This window comes from Thunnus thynnus, chromosome 11, assembly GCF_963924715.1.
Source record: "Thunnus thynnus chromosome 11, fThuThy2.1, whole genome shotgun sequence".
NCBI classification, from domain to species: domain Eukaryota; kingdom Metazoa; phylum Chordata; class Actinopteri; order Scombriformes; family Scombridae; genus Thunnus; species Thunnus thynnus.
In genome coordinates this window covers 11,049,006-11,075,542 of record NC_089527.1, presented here as the reverse complement: position 1 = coordinate 11,075,542, position 26,537 = coordinate 11,049,006, and the positions used below count along the sequence as shown (strand labels likewise).

The following is a 26,537-nucleotide window of genomic DNA, read 5'->3' as shown; positions in this document are numbered from 1 at the left end:
TCAGTCACATTTCAGTCCAATAAATAGAAGAACAGAAGATCAGTGCCTCCCGCACACTTCAGGGAGGGGGGGGTAATATTTCAGTGAAAGTTTAAAGAATGATGTCAGCATTGCACAATGTAAAATGCACACATGCACACACATACAGTGGTTTAATGAGAAAAAGGTGCAGGCTGCACAATGCCTTTCAGTGCTGCCAGACTATTGGTCCGCCCCTCGTACTGCTCCCCTCCCCCAATGACTCCCCTCTTTTAGTTCCACATCTGTTTCCCTAACTTGGGAAGGGGCCTTGGAGAGAACAATATCTGGGTCAGAGTAAACTCTCTTTCTGTGTAAGTGTGTGCACAAGCATGTATGTGTATGTGTGTGTTTGACATACCAAAACCATCAGCCGTCTCTCACTCCTTGGACTTGAAGACAGTGCAGTCACCCAAGTGGGTGTGTGCAGTTCAGAGAGTGTATACAGTAACACCCCTAAAATTATTCAAAAAATGGTTCTGAGTATCATCTGCATTGTGCACAGATCTTGAATCTCTGTTCAGAAACCAAAGAACGAGAAGTAGTTCATGCAAATTTTATTTTCATCTTTTTTATTGTTTGGAAAAATGTTGTGACGTCTCCTATTTTGAATCTGAAACAAACAAAATTGCATTTCAAGCTCTCCTAAACATTACTGATTAACTTGATTCCTCAGCATCCCACATCATCATAAACAATAACGCAAATGCTCAGTATTCTCCGTCTTTTTATTTTTCTAAAGAAACAACTTCAAAAGAGTTTCACACCACCCGTGATATAGAAGTTTCCAGCCAGTATTGAAGTTTTGTTTTTTTTAACTGTCAGTTTAAGTCACTGGAATATGACTGTATGCTGCCATCTTTTGGACAAAACTAGTAGCACAGTGTCAAACTGAGGCAAGTAAGAGACTGAGGCAGTTCCTGCCTCTGGATTATACTTTATTAGTGACAAGGTGAACAAGAAATAACAAAATACTGTTAGAGAAACACACAGCTTGTTTTGTTATCATTGGTACAATCAATAGTTATCTGTGTTAAGGAAGTTTTTAAGCTTCTTTTTTTTTTATCAAAATGTTTATATATACCTAAATATACCTAAAACCAAAAAGGCAACACAAACAAACAAAAATTTTACCAGAAAGTTTCTCCACTTGTTTGTTGATAGACCCAAACTCACAAGGACACTTGTTTGCATACATTTTCACCATACCAGAGCAGTGCTTCATACTTTTGTTTTTCTACCTCTACACAGTGTCAGTCACTGAGGAGATGCCACCATCCCATGCCTTATTATTTGTCTTTTTTTTAACAGCTGAACAACAGTGTACTAGTGCAACAAAATTGAGTGAAACTTGAGCAAATAAATAAATTAAGCATAATATTCTATACAGCATTACATGCATGGCTTAACAGTAAATGTGCAACTTACAAATACGCAGTGGAATAAATGAATTCAGCCAAAATATCAAATAGAAAGTATTTCCATTAAAATAACACCACAACTAAAGAAAAACTGTGGAGAAAAACTCTCCAAAAATGCTGGAGTGTTATAAAATAAACATGTGAAAATGATTAAAATACTATCAAAATGGCTGACACATTTTTAATCTTCTCAAGATTTTCTTTATGTGTTTTTTTTTTTGTGTCGCCTGTCTCTCAGCTGTCTTTCTGGGGATATTTTTCTTTGGCCAGTCTGACAAAGTCCTCAGCACTGTCCAGGGACACCAGGCGGTCCTGAAGAAGATGTGAGCAGAGGACAAAAAGATGGAGGCAGGCGAGTCATGATGAGAGACAAGAAGGGAGATAAAAGAGGATAGAGTAAAAGGAAGAGAGTGAAAATGTTCTGTAGTTCTAATATTAGACACAATGGATGCTTTGTAAGATCCACTGCACATAGCATTAATGTAATGACATCTTTTAAGAGTAGTACAGAGCCATCCCTTCTTTTTATTAAGTTATGGAGATTAAAAAAAATCAATTTTCTTAGAATGGGAAATGACATTTTAACAAGCCAAAATGGGCCGTTGTTTAACCCTTACACAGTGTTCAGGTCATTTTTACATATGAGAGCAGTAGAAAAATCCTTAACACCTTTCTTTTAGCCTTAAATTGTAGGACTTCTCCTAAAATAACCCATAATATACCAAAAATATGGAAATGTTTCAACTTTTTATAAAAATTCTATGCAGCTGATACACATTTTTGTACATAGTGGGTGTAACAGGTTAAATATGACCTGCATTTAATAAAACATTCAAAAATCATTCAAAAATGTTGTTGCATTCTTCACAATCAATAACATTCACTGAAATCAATGAATTATGGCTGTTATGTTCTCCTGTTTTAGGTAACTGGAGACCATAATATAGTGTGACTGTGCATGTTTTTTTCTCCATAAACAAATTGCATAAAACCTAAAAAATTGCTTGCTCTGCTCTCTGAAAGCTTAGTTAGGGATTAATCACCCATTACTAATGACTGATGAGGTATTTATGAATGAAAAATACAATTTGTGTGTGCGTGAGTCTGTACCATGACATAGAGGTATCTGTTCTGGTGTCCCGTTCCTGGAGGGAACAGAGAGGTCTGGTCCAGCAGCTGTTTGAACAGTTCAGTAGCTCTGTTAAGATGCTCCTGGTCTCGACTGAGCCGGCTCTGTCTGTTCACACACAACAAGGAGTCCACCTCACACTGATAACCTGCAGAGAGAAATATGAGGGAACCCACCCTTCCCAGGTATAGGGACGGGCAGACAGGATGTAACAGAATGTAGTAAATTGGAGCTGACCGGAGCGAATATTAACTGAACAGAAAAGCATCAGAGTGTCTCACCGAGCTGCAGCAGGATTTTCTTCCATCGAGATCTGACTTCACGTCGGGCATAGCGCAGAGTGTATATGTCATAATTCAGCTTTTCCCATTCCTAAAGGTACATACACACAAATACAAATATATCATATACAACAGGTCTTTGTACATGATGTGGAAATAGTGGGAGACAAAGCTTGTTTAGGAGAGAGAGAGTTAATTAATAAATAGTCAATAACTATATATACACAAAATAACCCACATATACATTTATTTAAAAAAACAAGATTAGAGGGAGATATGTATGTTAATCAACTAATCAATCAAACTAATAAATCAGTCAGGCTTCCCTTGACAATTTTCAGCAATTCAACATTAACAATGGCTCTGCTCTGTTCTATTCAAGTGTCCCAGAAAGCCTCATTATTTACACCTTCTGTAACACGTCAACAGGTTTTCCATGGAAAAGGCCTGTTGTGAGACAAAATATTTTTGATTATATCAATCTCTTTAGTTCATGGGAGTTTGGTGACATCATGCAATGCTATTACAACCCCAGTGAACAGTGAGAGAGGTTTTCTTCACTGTAATCATTCCTACTGTTCATACCGGCTATTAAAAGATTTACTTTAAATGTGCTTTCAATGTAAGTGATGGGGGCCAAAATCCACAGTGTGTCCACACAGTCGTTTTGTCATATCAAGTAGATATCTGACACATTTACAGTCGTTTTAGCATCAAATTCCCTTTTTGTGTTTCCCTGTTGAGCTGCGGTGGAAATATAGTAACAAAAACAGAGACTTTGGCACTAAAAAGACTGTAACGTTGAAAGATATTTACTCAATTTGACTATTTTGGATGGCTGAAGCTTCATGTTAGCTTCAGATCTACTTTTAAATCAACTTTTAAATAGAGGACTGTGGATTTTGTCCCCTATCACTTACATTGTAAGTGCATAATGAAGGGATCATCCAACGGTCAGTGTGAACAAGAGGAATGATTACAGCAAGAAAAACCTATTTCAATTCATTTCAGTTCATTCGGGCACCTGACTGTTGTTTAAGAGCAGACTTGAAAATTTGTCAACCCATCCTTTAAACTGCACATTGACACCAGGTTACCTGTTAAATAATCAAAACTGTAACTGTTAATTATAAAAAGCAGAAAGTTTACCAACTGGCATGTCCTACTTTATTTACTGAGCTATTTTTATTCCCTGAGAGCTTAATTGCCTTTGAATGTAGCAGAGCCATTCTCAGTTTGTTTGTGCTAATATTAAACGCAGTTTCGCAGCACGATTGCAAGGGTTCAGTGAATATTCTCTTTGAATGGCCAGCCAGACTGTTTGGCCCACATCTCCACCAGGGAATTCATTTAATAACAATGTACCCTCTGTGTCCTGCAGCCTGCTATTCTGAATTTGAAAACTGCCTATCACATGTTCATCAAACTCAATATCTGCTCAGACACTGACAGCTCTTATGTGGAGTTTCACAGAGGTGCAGTCCTGACATTTTGAGAAAACGTCCTCTGAACGACATTCCCAATGAATTCCCTCTGAGGAAAAAATGACTCATCAATTATTAAAAACCGTGTTTGAGTGTATGCAAATAGCAATAACAACTTTCTGGTCACATTATTTAAATGAATCAAGCACAGCTCCACAAGAAAGTTTTCTGCTGAAGACCTGGGGTCAGCTACAGTTCATTCTTCTTCAGTGGTGCCGCCCTCACAAAATTATTCCTAGTATGACGACGAGGAGGCAGTTTTTAAAATTCAGTTATGAAGTTTAAGGGATTTTAACTTTGTGATAAAAAAAAACCTACAGTAACTCACTGTGTGAGAAGTCCTTGCTCACTGATTGAGTAAGTGAATAAAGTAGCATGTTGCCTCTGTGTGTGCGTGTGTGTGTGTGTGTGTGTGTGTGTGTGTGTGTGTGTGTCTTCTTTTGGAATGAGGACAGACCACAAACTAGAAAAAAGCTCAATCACCTACACTGACCTGTGGTAAGATCAGTGCTGAGAAGCTGTTTCTCACAAAGTTCATTATCAATTAAAACTCAATTAAATTGACCAGACTTGCCCTTCCTCCATAAATGTTAATGAAAAGCTTCATGCCTACTGGTCAACACATTTGAAGCTTTAGCAGACCTATGACAACATCCTACTTGTCAATTATAGCTATACTGAATACTGAATGATGTGTTAAACATATACACAAACCACATGGTGCATGTATGGCACTCTTCAAACATCCTTTTAAAATATTTAAGCACAAGATGTAGCCGTAAACACGCTTCTTCTAAAGTTCATTTCTTCTAATGCGATAAGGTTGATATTAAGTTATTTTGGAATCTGGCTCAAGTTCGTTTACGGATATGAGTCGACATGAAAGACTTCTTTGAGAGCCACCACCTGTGTATGTCCTTTCCCCTCATTGGATAATGACATTAGAGAGCTGCGGTGAAGCAGATAAGAAAGAGGGAGTGAATTACTGAATTATAGTACCTCCCGGTAGTACAACCTTTTGGGTACTAAGATACACAGTATATCTTTGTGAGAATGTAAATGTTCACTGTGGGGAAACTAAAGCTATATGCACAAAAATAATGCAAAAAGGATTCATGGATCCACTATAACTGAGTCAATAGATGATGTTAGATGGGTCTGATCATTTTTATCTGATCTTTAAGGATCACAGCTGATAACATACAGTTACACAGTCATAACTCTCACAGTTCTTCACATTTCAGTAATAAAGCTAATCATCAGTAAAGCTAATATCAATTTAATAAGAGTGTTACATTAATAAAAACACAAACACTTAAACTGATACTTATAAAAATGGCTTTCAAGTGTAAAATATAAAATCTGTTGCTGCATGTCCAGCATCCCGTTAGTCTTCTATGTACACTCGCAGTTGTACATGTACTATACACAGAAAAAAGTGGTGCCCTCTACTGTGACTCCATTTTCCAGACACCATATCACCCAAAAGGTGATGAGGAGCTCTCACAGATCATTTCAAAGAATGTGCTAATGAACAGATGAAACTGATTGATACTGTAGATGATTACAACAGTAATCTTTTCTTGTAAATCATTAGTTCACAACATTTTTAGTGTAAAGTTAATAAAAATCATACTTAATCTCAACAACATTCAGGATTCAACCATATGGTGAATCTAAATAACAAAATAACAGTAAGAAACTTTAAAAAGTGTATCCTATGTCCTGTCTAGATTCAATTGTACTCTAGTATGTGTTACATCTTGGTGAGGGAGCTCTGTAATAATCTGTAAATGCCTGATTTTTGTCATTTTTATGAATGAAAAAATAACATACACTTCTGCTTTCTCTTTGTGTCTATGTGTGTGTGTTTATCCCAACAACACAGCTTCGTCTCACCTCTGTTGCCTTGTCAGCCCGGTCTCTCATGTTGATAAAAGCCTCTAACTCTCTGTCGGATCCTTGCCTGATGGGAGAGTCACAGGGTCTGTTTATGCTCGCCCATGGGTTTTCACTGATCATCTGGCTTTGCTGGTTGCTGCGTGGACTCCTTCTCGAAGGCTGCGGCCCAAAAAGGCTCTCCACCTCTCTGTCGCTGTCGCTGGACTCACTGGATAACTGCTCTGGTGGCCTGGAAACTTTGGTGGTGCGCATTCTGGATACAAGAAAAGAATAAGAGGACATTGACTGGTTTAAAAGCAGGACATTAAGATCTTGAAACTCAACAAATTGTGTTTGATTTGAGTGCATTAAAATGAATGAAGATTAAAAGAAAAATCTAAAGATTTAGGATCACTGCAGGAAAGAAGTGTCTCACCGCAAAATAGCATTTTTCTCCTCTCTGCTGTGGTTCAGATAGTAGCGACAGCAGCAGACGGTATACTTGGCACCCATTGGCTTCTTTCCGAAAGGTTTCAACAATGGATATCCTTCCTGATCTCACGACAGTCACACCTCCTGCCACAGGTTCCTTCCACAATCCTCAGGAAATCTAAATATTTCCAAACTGAAAAGTCTGTAAATGTCCAAGACTACGAAGCCACACAATATCCTAACTTGTAATGTCCATCCTCCCCCCCCTCCCCCCTTTCCCTGCACTTATCCTAGCCTGAATGAGTCTGTCAATTACATTATCCACGTGAGTAGAAACAGGGGGACAACAACAACAACAACAGACACACAGGACAGTTCAGGAATGAATGGCACGTTTATCCAGCAGCGCCTGATGGTGCAGAATGCAGTCTAGCTCTGTCACTGCAAAACACAGGCTCGCTGCAAAATTTGTAGTTTAAATATGTATTTTTACTATCATGTACTCCCTGATTTGTGATTGGAAAGATGACTTTGGTCATGTTAAATGTCTATGTTCCGACATGAGAGGCAGTTGGTAAGTATTGCTCATTGCACTGCTGCCATAGCCCTAACACCTTGTGATATCAGCTGTTATATAACTTTACTGGACAATTCATAAAGGTTAATACATAACTGATTCGTAGTTCTCTCTCCCATAATCCCTCATAGCTGTTAATATGTAGCTGTAAATATTTTTGTCAACATGGTGACATGACGATCTAAGGTCACCTGTTTGAACAAAAGCTGCTGCTGCTACAGGAAGAGACTGACAGCAGTGTTAGTGCAGCTGGAGCAGGTACAACACTGAGTAAGGTGTCTGCTTGACAGGAGAAATATAAGCAAGCAAACGGAGAAAATGAAAGTTAAACTTTGGATTCTAGGTTTGTTCCTGCTAATAAACGGTGGTTTGGAGACTTCTCATGGGTGAGTTGTGTTGAGTTTACTGCTTAACTATTAAAGTTATTATTGTGTCCAAGCAATTTTTATTTCATTTTGTGAATGAATTTAGAAATTTATTAAACAAAAGTGACAATACCTCAAATTATCTGCAGTTGCTTCTCCTTTCTGAGTCAAGGATACACATCATTTTAGATGCTCAGAATATATTTAACCCTTACATACTGTTCAAATTCTGACTCTTCACAGTATCCCCACAGTAACATCTGAATCACAAATATATTTTTCATTCAATACATAAATATATCATTATTAATTAATACATGTGTCATAAATTAAGCTTTAAAAGAGCAGAGAGAGCATTCTTTAGATTTTAAATTATTTAATTATGGAGGAAAAATGTCCACAACTAGAAGAATGCAGATCTCCGCCAGGTGTGTACATTCAAGATGGTGGTGAATATAACAAAAATGGGGATTTATTCATGTCATATCATGCCTAACTTTAGTGGATCATGATATATCGGGTATGGAATAAATCATGTCGTTATATTGCGAGGACTGCTGGAAAGTCTCAGCTTTATGATAGGCTAATAAGGAATGACATAAATAGGTTTTTTCAAAAATTGTGAACTACAGTAACCACGAGAGGTCCTTGAGCATACAGTCATAAATGTGCGCAAAAAATATTAGGCTGATAGGTCCAGTAGTATTTTAGATTAATTGCAGACAAATACACAGACACTCACACACACAACCAAACGTATTATCCCCTCCAGGCTTACATCTGGCAGAGATAATCACACTATTATAGTCCTGTGTTACATAAAACATGAGAACATGACAGCCATCATGATTTCAGTGAATGTTATTGAATGTGATGAACGCAGCAAAAGTTTTGAATGGTGATTTTTATTAAATAAGTACAGGTCCAATTTAACTTGGAAAACTGCAGAATTTATTTTTAAAAAGTTGAAATATTTTAATTTCTTTATATTATGGGTCACTTTTGGGGAATTCACAAAACTTAATTCTCAAAGAATGGTGTTTAGGATGTTTTACTGTTACTAAATGCAAATATATGGGTGAAATTAGACCTGAATAGTATGTAAGGGTTAATATGTTGCTGTGTGTATTCACAGCTAGGCTGTTACACCATTTCCCTGAACTTTATACCGTATCTGACGTTTTCCTTTTCTCATAGAAAGTATTTAACGGCCTCAGATTTAACAGAAACTTTTGCTAATTCACTGTTAAATATGCTAAATGTTGACATACTGAAGGGGTGTTTTTTGATAATTAAAAATCTAATAAATCATGTATTTGTAATTCTGTTCATTTTTTACTTTCACAGTTTAGTGGATGGTTTGGAATCAATGTGGAATTATGACTACACCAAATATCACCCTATGGATGAGGTAAGGTTATAATACATGTACTCTAAGTTGTACATTCTGTAGTTTTATTAGTTGAGATTACACACATTCAATTAGTCTCCACTGTAGTTTTAGTTTGAAATCATGTTCGCTTTTATCGCTTTAGTCTTTGTAGATTACACATGAACCTTGGCCACATGAAGCTATAAATGCCATTATCAAATTTAATTATCACACTAATTAAATTGCAATACAGATATACCGCTGGATGGAAGATGTGAAGCAAAGGAACCCCGAACTGATTTCCTCTACTGTCTATGGACACACCTATGAGGGAAGAAACATCACACTGCTGAAGGTATTTGACACATTTCTTTGTATCTTCTTGTTTTGGAGCAACAAAAACAGTGACATCTAGTGGTTTGTAGCCACATATGAGTATGAAATCACCAGTAAAGAGTGTGATGTTTTATTCCAAGTGTCCCTGTTAGTCATGATGATGTACAACACACTGAAACTCTGCTGACTTCTATACCTTCACATGTAATCCTACTTGTGATATATGAACTATTGTCACTCCTACTGCTTTTAAGCAACATGTTCAGATTAAGTTAAGGATCATCCCGGTGTTTAGCTCACTGCAACTGCAAGTGTTGTTATAAGGGGTAAAATTGTGTGCTAAACCAAAGAACAAATGATCTAAATTAAAGAGTGCACAAGATCCAGTCATACAAATATAGGTCCTTTAGAAAATTACCTTCCTTCAAACAGAAAATACAGGAGTCTGTGGTGTAAATGCCTACTTAACTCAGGAGCCCACAAGGATGGGCTGTGATGTGGGGATTTGGTGAATATTTTAAGATTGCAGTCATGGTGTCTGGAAGGAACATGTACAACCAGCGGGTTACAAGAGCAGAGCAGAATCTCATATTTTTGCAAGGACATTTATGAGAGGCTGAAGGCAAGCAGTAGATCAGAAACGTCTCGCTGGAGCTCAGACTGTGCTTTATAGCACAGCTATCAGCAGGCTCTTGGAGGTGATAGGAGCTACTAATAAGCACAAATTGAAGGCCACACTGGCTGCCACATTTTGGATCAATATCCTTGAAAACAGACGCCTGTGTTTTCTCTGTTTTGTTTGTCTGGTTTATGTTGTTAATGCTGTGTTGTTACAGTGTTTGTCTTGTAGGTGAGGAGGTGATTGTGATTTTTGCAATATAGAGCTCTGTAGATGAGAGCAACACTGAGGAAATTAACGAGATGTGTCGTTACAAAACAATTACATGTATGCTATGTCACAGGGGCACTACTACAAATTCAACCCACAAAAAACAGGTCACTTTGATCCCTGAAACATAAACATCCAAAATCCCTGACATGTTCAAAGGCCAATGTCCAGCTTATCACTGGAGAGAAATCATGTTATTTGTCTGTCTGTCTGTATGTGTTAGCTCTGTGATAGATTGAAACCTGAGAACAAGACGTGAAACATTAATGTAGGTGGAAAGAATGTTGTAAGGTGGCTTTTAGCTGCAATTTGGAAAGGCAGTATCTCAAACAAAATGGTAGAATAGATCATTAAACCAGGGTATGTTGACAATACTCATGGTTCTTTTGTGCATCTCTAGTTGGGACTAGAAAACCCGAAGGGCAAAGAGAAGAAGGTGATATGGGTGGACTGTGGTATTCACGCTCGGGAGTGGATCGCCCCCGCCTTCTGTCAGTGGTTTGTCAAAGAGGTTTGTACATTGAAACATAATTTGGATGCTACATATGCACAAAAACAATGAATACATTATCAGCATTAACAGTGTTTAAATTTCCTTCTGGTCAGATTGTGCAGTCATACAAAACCAATGAAAAGCTGGAGCAGATGCTGCAGAATGTTGATGTCTATGTTACTCCTGTGATCAATGTGGATGGATATATATTCACCTGGGCCAATGACAGTGTGAGTCCTTTTCAGATTTTATTATTGATAATCATTTTTCAGTTAATACGGTTCATTTAATTCACTTAGATCCAGGAAGCAACACTGACTTACTGAATGACTTCTCTCCAACTTATGTTTCCTTAGTTTACTTAGAATTATATTATAGTCACAGCTGTGACAATAACTGAATGACTTCACAATTCATTAACCATGCACAATCAAATGACCTCTTTGCATGTGATTTCCATGTAGACTCGTCTGTGGAGAAAGTCTCGTTCCCCCCCTCCTCCAGGTGGTAGCTGTTACGGTGTTGACCTCAACAGAAACTTTAATGCCAACTGGGGAAGTGAGTATGACTAAGTTGAATAATATTTGATTATATGATTTTATTTGGTGGCACCAGCTATCTATCTATGTTCACTTTGTCAGACTACCAAACCATAAAGGCCAATTACACATAAAACATGGTGTCATATTCAAATTTAGTGTTACAAATTTCACAGACAGGCAGAATGTGCTTAAAACAACACATAGACTCAACCAATTTTCAACAAGATGTCTAATTTTTCTACTAACAAAAACTAGCTTGATATTGTCATGTCAGGCTGCTATACTTAAAAGATGCAAAGGGGCATATTTACTGTCCCCAAAGCGTATAATTACCACAATAAATCTACATGGATGTTAATAAGGTTGTTGATCAATACCTGTGTTTCAATGATTACTGCTGTAGCTCATTTTCTGATCTCTACTCTGGTTTGTAACAAAACCTTGACGAATACTAAACTTTTAAGAGACTCCCAAGTCAATTCACATGTTACTGATACCCACCACTCAATCTCTCTGACACCTACAGTGTTAACAAACTTGTCTCAATGAATTCACATTCATATACAATTTATTTTTATCCAACTTAAACTTAAACTAAACCTAACAGTGTTTTATAAAAATAAAAATAAAAAACATCTGTGAGTAATGTGTTGATGTTTTTTGTTGTTCCTTTCAGAATTAACCTCAACATTTATCGTTTAATCTGAAGCTCTTTTGTTTCTTTCCTCAGCGGTTGGAGTGTCATTTAACAGTTGTGCACTCACCTACTGTGGGGAATCACCAGGATCAGAGCCTGAGGCTAAAGCTGTGATGGACTTTGTCGGTAATTATCTAGCTAGCTAACTATCTATCTATAAAATGGCATGAAAATTACATTTAAAAAATGAGAAAGGTGGATTTTCTTTATGATCATAAATTACCTAGGTCTCTCAGCTCAAAGATGTACCTTTAAGAGGTTAAACGTCATTACTTCAGCTTGATATCAATCATTCATTTTTTTGTTTTGTTTGCTCTGTATCTATGTATGTATGCATGTAGGTAAGATGATTAAACAGACTCTACTTTTCCTCACCATCCATTCTGCTGGACAACTTATACTCCTGCCATATGGCCACCCTGAGATTTATGCACCTAACTACAATGAACTGGTTAGTGTGTGAATTTGTATTGAGTTGAGGAGTAGACTTTTGGGCAAATGATACACAGCTTTTATGATCTACAGCTGTGGAGGATTTTGAGGACAGTTGAGAAAGAAAGATGTTGGTTGAGAGATGTCGACATTATCAAAAAGGTCACTATAGTCCAAGCTATGCTATGTCTTCTCCTGATTTTAACTGCTAACCATTTCTTAACAGTATCCATCTGAAATTTTGTGCAGTGCACTGCTAAAACATTTTAGACACTTCCCATTGTCAGCCATACAATACTGTATCAGCCATATTCCCTAGTAAGATTGCATCTAACAGAGAGTACGGGAATTTGGTTTACCAAAGTCTTTGTGAACTGTACAGGTTTCAGTTGGTGAGGCAGCAGCAGCCGAAATGAAGAAGGTGCATGGAATGAACTACACTGTAGGAACGTCTCCACAGATCCTCTGTAAGACCTGTTCTCTCCTGTCCTTACCTGTCATAAATAGCAGATACTAGCGCACAGTTCGATCTTTAATAAGTCACTTTGAGCACCCTAAATATAAATAATGAGATGTGTTAATGTTCATTGTGAATGAGTGCAATAGTATGAAACAACAACATCTTGTCCTCCTTTTCAGTCCTTCTGTACAACATACAGTTTAGTTTGGAGTAACTGAATTCTAATTTCAAAGCTTTATTGATTTGAGCAGACTGTGATATGCAGCATACCCCATTTTGGACAATAGGGAGCCAAGATACAGCAACAGCTAAATGGATATACAAATAGCGCACAAGTTAGTGTTTGTACAACAAGACTAGATCAAGGCCTAGTAATTGACTAAATATGACTGGACTGTGTATAAAATGGCTGTGAAGTTACACCATTGGTCAGCCTTTGTCGGTCAGGGACAGACATTCGCATTTATAGGGCTGGTCCCTGCAGTCCAGCCAAAAAGAAAGGCAACAAAAAGACATAATGATTAGATTATTCAAACCAAAAGGGAAATGACTACTTTGATATCAGAGGAATGTGCGAAGAAGGAAAATAGGGCCGTAGGATCAACTTATCTGATGCTTTTTTGCTTTTATCCCACCTTCTCTCCCTCCTCTGAAAAATGTTCTCTCTTTGTCTCTTTCATCCTCAGATGCGAATTCAGGTTCAAGTCGTGACTGGGCTCGTCTCAGTGGCATCCCATTCTCTTACACCTTTGAGCTGCGAGACAAAGGTGAGTTGGACCTTGTTAACGTGGACTGTAGTCATCAGTCAAACGTTATGTGCTGGCTTTTACTATATTTTGGTGTCATTAAATGGTCCTCCAGGTAACTTCAGCCACTTGCTGCCAGAAGAGCAGATTCAGCCAGCCTGTGAGGAGGCCTACGCAGGAGCTCTTTCCATCATTACATATGTTCACGACAAGGCCTTTAACAGCAGTACCCTCCCTAACGCTGCTGTCATCACAGTTACTGGTAATGTTATGAAGATATGGAGCACTATGATGGCTGTGTTTCTCACCACAGGGGTCTTGGTGTAAGACAGTGAAAACGTCATCATATAAGGTTGTGCCACCAAATTAGTAGACAGAAAGAGATACTATACATTCTTGTGGTGTCAAACCTCTCTGAGAACAGCCAGCATGTCTGTCTTTGAATAAAAATATTTTTGCTGTATGCTTGCAAAGGCTTGCACAGCTGACATTCAAGAGGATGATCTATATTCAAAAAGTTTAGAGATGATAATTGTGCTTACAACAGAAATATTTATTTCTGCATCTATGCTGTTTGTAATGTATTGTAGTCTTTCTGACAAAAATATGTTTGCCCACATTTTATAATCATTAGTGTTAATTTTAGGAATGATAAAATGAAATAAGCCTGATACCAAAAGTCTTAATATCTATGCTTAAACAACTACATTATCATTCTATTATTATCATTCTTTATTTTTTCTATATTTTACTTCAAAAAGATAGCTAAATATACAGAAAAGCATGATTGTAATTTTGTTCCTGTTTTCCACAGCAGGGGGCAGTATCGTCCCATTTTAAACACCGCAGTCTTACATAGCCATGTGAGCTTGTATTATCTCCAGTATATACAGTATATGTATAACTTAAAATGTGCATCTAAATTTTGTAAAATTATAATATCTGGCAGACATATGCTATATAAACAGACATAAAGATTGCAGAAAACAGTTTGTGACTATGGCTGGTGGAGTATAGCAGCCTCCTCTGCTATAAACATCTTATTGTTCGTCATCACATCTGGTTCTCTTCTGTTTTAACAGCCTTTATAACGACTGAAAAACAAATATGTTTTTTTTCATTCCCGACTGATTATTGGCATGACCACAGACTTGGGTGTGTGTGCATGCATTCCTGTGTTGGACTGTTTTGACTGCCTTTGTCCATGGCTACCGTGCTTTCCCAAATCCCCCCAAAAAACCCTATTATAAACATACCACAGTGATTAAGCCCTTTATACACATATTATCCATGCCCCCAAATTAATTCATTACAGCATGATCATATTAGACTTTCAGGGTCGGTGTTTGTTAACACAAAGGCCTCAGACATTAACTACATGTCATGGGACCAGATGGTAAAAGGTCCTAATGAGGATGTACAGTATCAGATGATCAATTAAATAATTAAATATCTTTGTCTCACTTTTTGAATCAGTGTAGTGTATCAGGACAGGTAGTAATAAAGCAGGCATCTACATGGAAAATGCATCTACATGAAAAAATCACTGTTACAGTGTAATAAACACTGTAACTGAATGAAAAATACCTCTATTGGCCAACAACCATAACAATCTCTAATTGTTAATTGTAGCTTGTACTGCCAAAGCTTTGCTGTATCTATCTGCTTTACAGAACACAGTGGTATCTTTATTTGCTGTTGTCCTTTTTATTTCATCTACTTACAATTTCACAATGTTAATCATCCAAGCATCCAAGCATCCAAGCCTAGACTACGTTTTGGAGGCAGCCACTTTATTTAATAGCTGGTCTGAAATTCAATTTAAGGTGCATTAGAAGATGTATAAAGTGTATTTTTTTTCTGCAGATGTCCTTAAAGGGGACATAACATGCTTTTTGTGTTTTTTTTATCATTTATATACTGTTATTATGTCAGGTGTCTCTCTTAAACATAATAAAAGTTGTGTAAAAAAGCTGCTTTCATGTCAAAAGCCAGGGCTTCAACCTGCTCTGAACGCTTCATTTGCATTCCAAAGGTTGTTCCACATGTTGTTCGCCTTATCAGATTCGGGGTCTAACATGTATGGATGTATTTGAGAAGTTTATATATTGAGTAAAGAACAGGAAAAAGAAGCAAAATCTGACTACTATTGTTTGTTTATGTATGAGTGGGCTCATTGGGAGGGGGGCCTTAAAGAGACAGGAGCTAAAATGGCCTGTTTCAGACAGAGGCTGAACTGAGGCACTTTGAACTGTAAATCATGCAAAGGGTTAGGGTTGGGGTTATTCCAGTAGAGCCCCAGAATGAAAATATAGACCTGGAAACGTGCATATGTCCTCTTTCAGATCCAGTTCCGCATCATTCCTGACTGAGATTCAGTTTTTCATTGTAGTGTCTTTTAGTGTTTCAGAGATTACGCTGCAACCCACAGAACCAGTGGAAATTAGGTGGAAACACCTCATTCCTGTCATGGTTAACTTGAACCTAAACTTCTCTGATTCACGGTTCAAAGTCAAGTCTTCCTTACTTTCTCACATCACTTACTTTTTTCTACAATGGATGGTTTTATCCTTCTTCTGAAATTTTCTCTTTGGATTTGAAAGTCTTTGATCTATTCGGAAAAAAGTCCCTTGTTAACAGTTAATTTTGCTTGCAAGCATATTTGTTTGTGTAGAAGAGTAAGTTTCTGTCGAGAACTTTAGATATACAGATTTCCCCTCAGACGTCCTCTCTCCCCCTGTCTTTCTCTCTGAGATTTATATTTCCAGAGCCTATTCTCCCCTGCTACCTCAGTGACTGCTAGACCACCAGTTATTCAGACACACATGCTCACACACACACCACGTCATTGACAATGTGACATTGACACAGTGCAGTTGAATACCTTATGTGAGTGTGAGTGATGGACCACTCACCCTGATGGCTGTTCCCTAAAGGTGTGCGTACATGTGTGTGTGTGTGTGTGTGTGTGTGTGTATGCTGTATTTGAGCAGCAATGGAAATAAAATTATATTCCAGCTCACAAGAACAGAACAGAGAGACTGGTCAAACACCATGGGAGCAAGAGAATAATAAGCAGGAAAACTGACACACACACTCACATACAGCCCTTCGGGGAACTATTCACTGTTCCATCACTTACCGCCATGGAAGATACTCTCACACACACACACACACACACATATCCACATGACACACACACACATGAACATAAGAACTGGGCAGGGATTCAGAGACACAGATTGAAGGTGATTATAATTCACAGTGAAGTCTGGCTGGTTTAGTTGTCACCAGCTCATCCATCTATGTGTGTGTGTGCGCATGTGTGGTTGAGCACTCATCAAGGTAGCAGGAGGAAAAAACACACTGTGGACATATAAATCACAAAGATAGAGAAAGAGGGAGAGAAAATAATCAAGCCTAACATCAAGGAAGAGGTGAATGAAGTATGAATGGAAGGGACAAAGAGATAGGTATAGAAAAAAACAAAAGGAGGGAGAAATAATGTATAAGATAGAGCAGAGTGTGATTAAAAACATGACTTAGTGAAAGTAAAGACTGATGATTTCACTCAGGTCTTCCACAAAGGGAAGAAATACGCATGGTTCAACAATAAAACAATGTGAGCATACAGTATGTTCCAGATTTTGACTCCTCCAGTTCACCAATCTTGTGAGAGAAAGTGGCTGAATGAGGACGGTGCAAAAGGGGATCTTTTCTGAGTGCTTTTAAAATTCAGCCGAGCCTTTATTGAAAAGATGATTCAACAGTGGATGGAGTTGAGACTTTTTCATAACCAATTTTTATTCCTATTTTGTCCCGAGTGGAAGCTCATTAAATCATACTGGTGCAGTGACATTGTTGGCACCTTGAAGCAACAGTTCCACGGACTATTTTAGTCCCCGATCAATATGAAACCAGTCACCAGGGGACACGTGTGACAGGGAGCGCTCTGCCTCCGTGTCAGACTGTGATACATTGGGAAAGTTAGTAAAAAAGAGAGGGAGAGCAGAAAGTTTCACAGAATCTAGTTAGGTTTATCCAGAGAAATTTTGATGATTGGACATTTCCTGTAAGGTCTCAACAATGAAGATCCTGTTGAAAAGTTAATTACAGCCATGCAGCTAAAGGAAATGAGGAAATGATAGTAATATGTTTATTCAGGCTTGTATGTATTTTATTTCTAGTGTGTGAATACACCCAAAGTCTCACAAACTCTGTGTGAATCCCCCCAGGTGGCAGCCAAGGGTTTCATTTCCAGACGTTTGAGGTTAAAAGAGGAGAAATCATGTTTTTGTTTCCGTGAATGTTGCGGAGCTTGCCCCGATTTGGTTGTCATTTGTCTGTTTCACTCTGTTTCACACAGACACCAATGGGAAAACACCCATGTTACTGTTCTCTTTTCAACTCAGAGTGTCTCCAAGATGATATCCCCACTATGTCTACATGTTTCACCACGGATACTTTCACATTTTTTTAAGCTGTGGAGGGTTTCATGGGGCTCCTCAGCTCCTCTAAAACACGTGCATTCACATGTGTGCCACACACATTCAGATGATGAATAGGAGTGTGTGTGAGAGGGCTCCTCTGCTGTGCAACCATGACATATCTTTGCCACATAATTTTTATCGCTAATCAATGTAGATGACACCATTTTTTACACACTGTCATGGACGATCAATGAGAATTATGCCATTTTTTAAAACTGTCACTGGCAATCAATGACAGTGGCGCCATCATCTGCATCTACTGATCATTACAACTGGTCATCAATAACAAAGCTGGCTCGGGATGACACATGATCATCATACTGGTAGGCCATGATGATAGATAGATATGTGTGTGTGTGTGTGTGAGTGTGTGCGTGTGTGATAAGATATGATATGATATGCGAGAAAGGAAATGTGTGAAGCCAAGTGGAAGACAAAGAGAGAGAACTCATAAAAACAAGAACACACACAAAGGTGGCTGGAAAGAATTTAATTGACACTAGAGAGACACAAAGTTGAGGAAATGGAGCAGCCATATTTCAAGCTATGATTCTGTCAAAGCTGTCAACAGACAGTAGAGTAGACAACACAACCTCCCTCCCTTCCTTCCTTCCTTTCTGTCAAACAGACTGTCTAGGTGTTCACGTAGGTGATTATCATTGAAAAATTGACTTTTTTGCCACTTGGGGTCAGCGCTACCACAGATTGTATATAAAGATGGAAGTAGCGAGGTGTGACATCATCTATTGGTTTGTATTGGTGCTAGTTTGAAGCCCAGAGTTTCAGCTTATGGTCGGCGCCATCGTTCCTGTTTGGATCCCAGACCTTCCAAATAAGGACTGCCAGGTGTTGCCTTTTATTCTCTGGAAACACACCCCGCTACCTCAGACCAAAGCAAACGCTAGCTTACATGGCCTAACATTAGCTACTTTAGCTAAATTGTCCAACTCAGTGCGAGTCCCGGAGCCAGAGAGAGCAGCAGGTGAGCAAACTGTTAGTCACAGCTGTGAATCAAAGCCCACACAGCAGGCATCAAAGCCACTATAAGTATTCAAATCTTATTAATGGAGCAATAATTTCCAAAATGACCACCAGCACACTTATTTGAGGGCATGGATTTTTTGATTGAGACCATAATGACTTGTTGAAAAAAATATTGTCTTAGTATTTCTAGACAGCCCCACCAGGAAATTGCACATGCAATAATTAACGCAAATTCAGTAAACCTCGCAATATTTGTGATTTGGACCAATTGTCGCATTCTGTGTTGTGCTTACTTACATCTTCGCAGCATGCATTCAGCAGGGATTCAGGTGCGCATTCAGGTGGAAGTTGGACAAATCTCACCCGCGAACAAATATGATGTCATAGACCAAGCAAAACAATTCCCAAAAGTTCCCAAATGAAGTCTGCATTCAGTTAGTCAGAGGATTACAGGAGGATGTTGTTCAGACAGCAAAGATGGACATAATTGACCTCAAACATTAAAATGGATACTTTGGAAATTATATATTTTTATGTTAATGAATTTATTTTAATGGCATTATTGACTGGTTTTATTTTGTTTCTGTGAAATGAAGCATGCTTTTTATTAAAGGAAGTGATTACATATGACTCTTCATTGGTAGTAGTTTTTAAGAAATGGCATTATTTTCCTTTGCTTGCAATTTTTCCCAATGCCCGCAATTTCACCACAACACAAGGGAACATAAAACACTGCAAGTTGCATTGCGATTTTTAATTCCATTTTTGGCTGCAATAATCACAAAAAACTCTGACATGTTATCATCTTTTTTTTTTATCATCAAAGTTGTAGTGGCATGTTAACAGACAGTTGCCTAATTAATACATCCACCAGACACTGTCACTCAGTTAGAGTTCTGTTTGTGTCCACCTGGAGAATGTTACCTCTCTGGTTTTGTTTTCCTGTGAGAAATAACTGACTCCTTAGCTGCTTAATGCTCCAATATGTTGACCAGCTAGTCGCTCATTTTGTCTGTCTGTCATTTGGTGCTAGGCAGGTAGCGTATGGTGGGTTTTTAGAGCTTTTAGCTTAGAACAGCTGCTGCTATTTGTTGCTACAAGTAACCCCTTTTCACATTATACATAATAATTTTATCCATTGTTAAAATAAATAACTTATTAGGAGCAGCTTTAAGAAAATAATCAGAAGCCCACTTACTAGCTAGCTGCATCCATCTAGCATCCATGGCTGATAATTAAACCAGATAGAGCCACACACAATGAGCCAATTAGCCAAGTTTGTCAGTGTTTGTCATATTAAATAATAATTAAGGATGTGTTTTACTCCCAACGTTGGTTATTGTTTATTGTTATTTAGTCATGAATATCTCATGCTATTAGCTTCACTTTCCCATCTGTATCTCTGTCTATTTAAGTGTAAATGTGCTTGTGCATGAGTATGCATACAGTATGTGTCAGTATTCCACCCACTACATTACCACAGGTGGCTAAAAAGCCTACAGGAGTTTCATCAGTGGTAGATCACGTAATAATTAAGGTTTCCTTTATAACCACATGATGTTATTCTAAAATGAGTAGCAGCTCCTCTTAGCAGGGTGAATCACTTCTTCTGTTCAGTGAGAGAGGATATGCTGATGTACAGACATGTGATAGGTGTGGTGCTCCTGTATAAACATGAAAAATGTACTGCTTCACTTGTCCCAGTTCTCACCAGTGACCGTGTGAGCACAAGGGTGATTTATTTTATTTACTTAACCAGGATGAACTTTCCAACTGAAGCCAACTTCCTCTATTTTACAAGTGTAGAAATATGCCCCTGTGAGAAATAACCCTTCATCTTCTTCTCATTAGCTTAAATTTGTCTCTCTCTTAATCCTGTAAGATGTTTCATTATGGAATATGAAAAGTTTCCCTTGTCTCCTTGTCTCTCAGACAGACACCTCATTTCTTAAAGTTATTATTTTAACCTTCGTGACTGACAGCTCTTTTTCACCTATGATCTCTCTTCATCTCCCTGAACCTTGAAAACAAGGCAAGACGTATTCCCTCCACTTCCTGCTTGGCACGCTGGCTCAAACGGTTGACCCTACATTCTCCGCATGAGATAACTATGAAAATAACTCACATCCTTTTTTTCCTGCTCATACACCAAGAGATAGAGCAACAGAGAGAGAGAGAGAGTAGAAACCAAGATACAGAGGAAAGGGAACTGATAAAGAGTGAATGAGGAACATCACAGTGGAATAGAAAGAGGCAGACAAACTAACAGAGACCACACAGCAATCATGCCAGTCACAAACCATCACCGAGAGGTGACCAGGCCATCTGTGTCTCTGTCCGCCTGTAAAATGACTTGCCATCAAAGCAGGAGATAGCCAATATCACACTAATACACCAGGGGAACACACAGAATGCTGTGATGGAAATCTCTGTTCGGATACTATTCTCTGTGTTTGTGTGCAGGTCTGATTTGTGCATGCTTGAATGTGCTGTTTGTGTCTGTTGATACTGTACAGATGCCCAAATGTGTAATTTGCACGTGCATTTTGTTTGTGAGTTTGTGTGTGTGTGTGTGTAGCCAATGGATTATGTAGAGTACATTTAGTCTTAAATTTTGTTGACAAGTGCTAACTTCAACATGATATTTCTCTGACTAACACTGACTAGATAATGAAAGAAGCAGAAATCGTATTTGATGAAGACAAGTTCTGTAATTAAACACAGACTAACTAAGAGCAATATTTCAAACTAGTTGCCCCTCTGGGGATTAATAAAGTTATCTATCTGTCTGTCTATCTATCTATCTATCTAGGAATGACTCAATTATTGAATAGTGTTTGAATTACTCTGTTTCGAGAGAAAGTAGAGAGAATAAACTTCGACTTAATGTTATGTTATTGTACATACTCTGGGGAAACTGTGTTGAAAGTGCGTGTGCATGTGTGTATGTTTAGCCAGTGGATTGCTTTACAGTATGTTTAGTTGGACAAGTGCTATCTTTAATATGGAAAAACAGTATTTCTCTGACTAACACTGACTATATTATAAAAGAAGCAGAAATGGTGTTTGATCAAGATGAGTTCTGAATCCAAACACAGAATAACTAATTTACATTAATATTTCAAACTAGTTTCCCCTCTGGAGATTACAGTAATAACGTTAAGTTTGTGTATCGATCCATCTAAAAACGCCTCAGTTCTTGGAGTTCAAATTACTCTGTTTTAAAAGAAAATTGAAAGAATAAACTAACACTAACGTGATATTATTGGGCATGCTCCCTGCGTGTCTGTCTGTGTGTGTGTGTGTAGATGTGTAGGTGTGTTTCTGAAGGTCTGTTGTGCGTGTGTGTGCCCATGTTTTCCCTAGTGTATGCATATGTGTCACGACCTGACAGTTGATCATGAATAACGATGGTAATCAGTAGCTGACACAGGTCCTTGACCAATCTGATAGGCTAAAAGTGATCAAAGTGTACACACACACACACACACACACACACACACACACACACACACACACAAACATCATCATCCTCTCCCTCCCCTTCCATATCTTCCAGAAACTCTCGTCTTTAACACTTGCAGAGGGACAGTGCTGCAAAGTCCAATCTTTGTCTTTGTGTCCTTTGAAGCAAGAAAAATTGTTCAGCAGTATTTGGATTGGTTAAATAAAAAAGGAGATTTTCAGCTACTTCACCACAAGTTCACTAATCCAAGTCTTTTTTTTCTACCTGTAGGTGGCACTGTTGAATAGCACAGAGAGGCTGACAACCATAGAGTAAGGCAGCATGTCTGGCATTGTTTGCTCCATTGTGTGTGGAACTCTACACGACTTCACTTTTTGCACATAAAGGACATGTGATGAACAGAAGCACAGTAGAAACTATTACATCTGGATGTACTTTGTCTGTATCCTGTATGCCAGCTGCTAAAGTTAGACTGATTTAGAGCATTCATTTATCACATATTATACATTCACACTGTGGAGGTTGCGTTCCCTTTTAGGTTTAAATTTCTTAACATACTACAGCAGGCATCACATAATAAGTAGAGTCAAATGATTATATCAAGATAAGTTGTGTTAGGCAAAAAAAAAACAACCTGTGGGTGTGCTCATTTAGATTGTTTTTCAAATGATGAAAGCTAGATATCAGAAGGATTGTTCATAGTCTAACCCTTTCTCACTCACTCTGTGTGAATGTGTGTGTAGGTGGCAGTTCACACAAATGAGCATACAACTGTGAACTAAAAGCCTGACTTATTTTATGAGCAGTTTAAACCATCTTAAAGACTTCTGCTGATCTTCCACTGTTTTCTGGTGTAAAATCGGGCTGCAAATTAGTTCCATCTATATTTCATTTTTTTCCTCCATTTTTGTCTCTTTCTGACTCTTTTCTGTCCTTTGTCTCTCTCTTAATAAGTGTGGTGCTCTTTAATGTTACGTCATAAACTTGTTCACCCACTCACGCAACTAGACACACAAGTGCACACACACACACACACACACACACACAAATACACATCCACAGTAGAAGATGGATAATACTCTGGAGTAATCAGGGATGGATGTGCACACATAGGAGACAACCGGTGCCTGTCCTCTCAGGAGAGAGTGCCCTATAGCCTACATAAGCAGCAAATTCCTGCATCTGTCGGGGTGTCATCATTTCTCATGCTGCTACAGTACCAGTCAAAAGTTTGGACACGCTTTCTCATTCAAGTGAATGGGAAGGTGTGTCCAGACTTTTGACTGGTGCTGTATGTCTGAGTCATAAAGCTGCAGAGCCGTTGGTGGCAGACATTCAGGGTCAGACCAGATACAGCAACCAGGCAGGTTGCTTGCTGATGACTTTCATGATAAATGAAGATTGTTCGATGATTTCAAATGAGAGAAAATATTATTGTTACAGCAAGCAGCACTAAAAAGTGATTTTGTTCAACCCTGGAGGAAACACAACATTTGGATTTTATTTATTCAACTAATTCTAATGCAAATCTCACAAGAGCAGCCAGGGATGGTGTGCCCTTTTGTTTTCATTTAAGCATGTGCCCTTTAGAAAGCACTTCTTCCTCTGTCTTTCTCTTCCCTCTTTCTCTGTCATACTCAAACACACACACACACAAATCTTTACCACTAGTCTTATCAGACTGGCACAGAAGTAGTACAGTACTTGTTGCATTTAAGATGGTAGAACAGAGCCCCACTTGTGATGCCACCACTAACTGTACATTACTCCATCTGTCAGTCACGTCAACTCTGCTCTTCTTCTTCACCAGAACGTACATTAAGTCCACTGTGCAGGCCATGGCAGTCAGCAATTGGTGGAAATATTGGATTTAGATGTTGGTTTCACCCCAGACAGACATCTGTAAGATCACAACAATACTTTGAAGATACAAGACACTCCTGGATAACAGGTTAAAAAATATTGTTTTGATATTTCTCCTAAGGTTTGCATAGGTAATGAATCAAACCTATAAAGTTATATATGACTGCTGAGGTCACACAACGAGCTAGATGAACAGATGTTGCTATAAACTACAGTAATGGAAACTATAAGTAGTCTATTAAATCACACCTGTATCTTCTCTCCTCACTTAAAGGTCCACTGTAGTTTTTATACCACTAGTGCTCTACTAGCATGCATACAAGGACACACATATAAGTACAAAAGCACATGGGTGACTGGATACACATTCCTGCCAGTGGTTTCATGCTATTCCACTGATTGACAGTTTAGTTGCAGCAATGCACCAGCAAAAAGGGTAGAAGAAGACCTCTAACAGGGATAAATATAAAGGTTTTAATATATTTTTTAAAAATATTCCAAAAAATGGCTTTGAAATGGTTTATGTGGAAGAAATGCATTCAACACTTTTATATATGGCCTCAAGTATACACAGATAATGCATTTAGGTGAAAACATGAAACTTCACAGTGGAGCTTTAAAGAACTTCCTGGAAAATGTGCATCTTCAGTGTGACCGAAAAGTCTGATAAAGTCATTACAAATTTTTCAACAATCACATCCAAATTTCCTGCTCAAACTAACAGCCCATTGGTTTACACTTAAGACAACAGCATTTCATGGGACCTTAAAGTCTTTTTTTAAAATATTTATATATACATACGAGATCGAATACTAAGGATGCAGAACGCACACACACACACAGGTACACATATAGTCACGCTCCATTTTCTCATTTACAGTGTGTGTCAGATGCAAGAATAACTCAACGCACAGACCCACACTGTGTCCCCATTAGCCATAAACTCTGATTTAACCCTGACAGAGTACCCGAGGAGATAGTAACACCACTGAACACACACACACACACACACACACACACACATACACACACTTGGCTATGAATTCCTGGCTGCACTCACTCATCATACTGGTACTTGATAATGTGATAAAGAGTGAGCATAGCCTCATATCACACATATACACACCGAGGAGAGCACACACACAAACACACACGCCATCAGTATAGTTTAGTGAGCCTCCATGCATACAGACTACCTGTTTAAACCAATCATTACATTGCCGCTGGCTCATATCTAACACTGGGGAGAGGGGAGGTGGTAGATGGATGGAGGGAGCAAGAGAGAGAGGTATAGAGGGGAAGATGGATTGACCATAAGCTGAGAGGAATAGATTGTTGTGTTATGGCTAAGCCTGTAATATCATGGCCTCATGCTGTCAAAAAGAGCTCATACACAGAAAGTGTAAGGGGAAGAGTTAGTGGTAGAAAGAATGGGTGAGACAAAAGGTCTATAAAATAGGTGGAGGAGGATGGAGGAAGGATTTACCCACCAAACAGGATGGTAGTTTTTGTGACACCACCAAAGTAGAGAACAGGATGAAGGGATAAACTGTTAGAGTGGGAAGTAGAGGTGGACAGGTGAAGAGGCGAGTGTCTGGATTTAAGGGAGGGGAATTGACAGATGGGAAGAACATGTAACACGTAGGCATGTGTGGCGGGGTGTGGCGCTGCAGAGAGTCAGGAAAGAGGAAAGAGAGAGATGTAAGGGTGAGATAAAGTGGGATGAAAAAGGGCACAAGTGGGAGGGATCGTACCGGCTGGACGGATAGCCGGTGTGAGGAATAATATGTTGTAGGGGAGGAGGGAGAGAAGGTAAGAATGAAACAGTGGCGGGATGAAGGGTGGTGAATGATGAATGCTATAGGTGGGAGGATGGTAAGGAAAGCCGGATGAGGTGGAGGAGGGATGAGAAAAGGAAACGAATGATGAAAGGAGTACTGATGAAGGGTTTCCCTCGCACTTTAATGATATCATTATTAAATATCGTTGCATTTTTCTGACATTTTTAAATCTTGTGTTGCAACCCAAACTGTCTCTCTGAAATAAGAATCTTAATATTTGAGTGTGAATGCCTGTCAAATTAAATTTTATCAGATTTTTTTTTTTTTTTACAGCGCAGACCAACAGACTAACATTGTTTTAATAAAGACGTCAGTCAATAATCAGCCTTTTCCCATCA

At 38.5% G+C, this 26,537-nt stretch overlaps 2 protein-coding genes across 3 annotated transcripts; one reads left to right on the top strand and one right to left on the bottom strand.

Annotated features, from left to right (window-relative positions):
* Positions 1 to 946: 946 nt before the first annotated feature.
* Positions 947 to 7,059, bottom strand: LOC137192093 (melanoregulin-like). 2 transcript variants are annotated; one of them, XM_067602619.1, is made up of 5 exons: positions 6,651 to 7,059; positions 6,233 to 6,488; positions 2,850 to 2,940; positions 2,550 to 2,716; positions 947 to 1,751 (listed from the first exon to the last, which is right to left on the bottom strand). In XM_067602619.1, the coding sequence occupies exons 1-5, from the start codon at positions 6,725 to 6,727 to the stop codon at positions 1,674 to 1,676; spliced, it is 669 nt and encodes a 222-aa protein (XP_067458720.1). In that variant the 5' UTR covers positions 6,728 to 7,059; the 3' UTR covers positions 947 to 1,673. The 2 variants fall into 2 exon arrangements, with proteins under 2 accessions (XP_067458720.1, XP_067458719.1); XM_067602618.1 differs by having other exon boundaries at positions 6,233 to 6,713.
* A 373-nt stretch (positions 7,060 to 7,432) lies between these two features.
* Positions 7,433 to 15,708, top strand: LOC137192441 (carboxypeptidase O-like). The gene is made up of 11 exons (XM_067603159.1): positions 7,433 to 7,609; positions 8,936 to 8,999; positions 9,214 to 9,315; positions 10,586 to 10,696; positions 10,792 to 10,908; positions 11,143 to 11,236; positions 11,951 to 12,043; positions 12,259 to 12,368; positions 12,732 to 12,816; positions 13,496 to 13,576; positions 13,671 to 15,708. Exons 1-11 carry the CDS (start codon positions 7,542 to 7,544, stop codon positions 13,880 to 13,882), a joined length of 1,137 nt encoding a protein of 378 aa, XP_067459260.1. The 5' UTR covers positions 7,433 to 7,541; the 3' UTR covers positions 13,883 to 15,708.
* Positions 15,709 to 26,537: the final 10,829 nt, after the last annotated feature.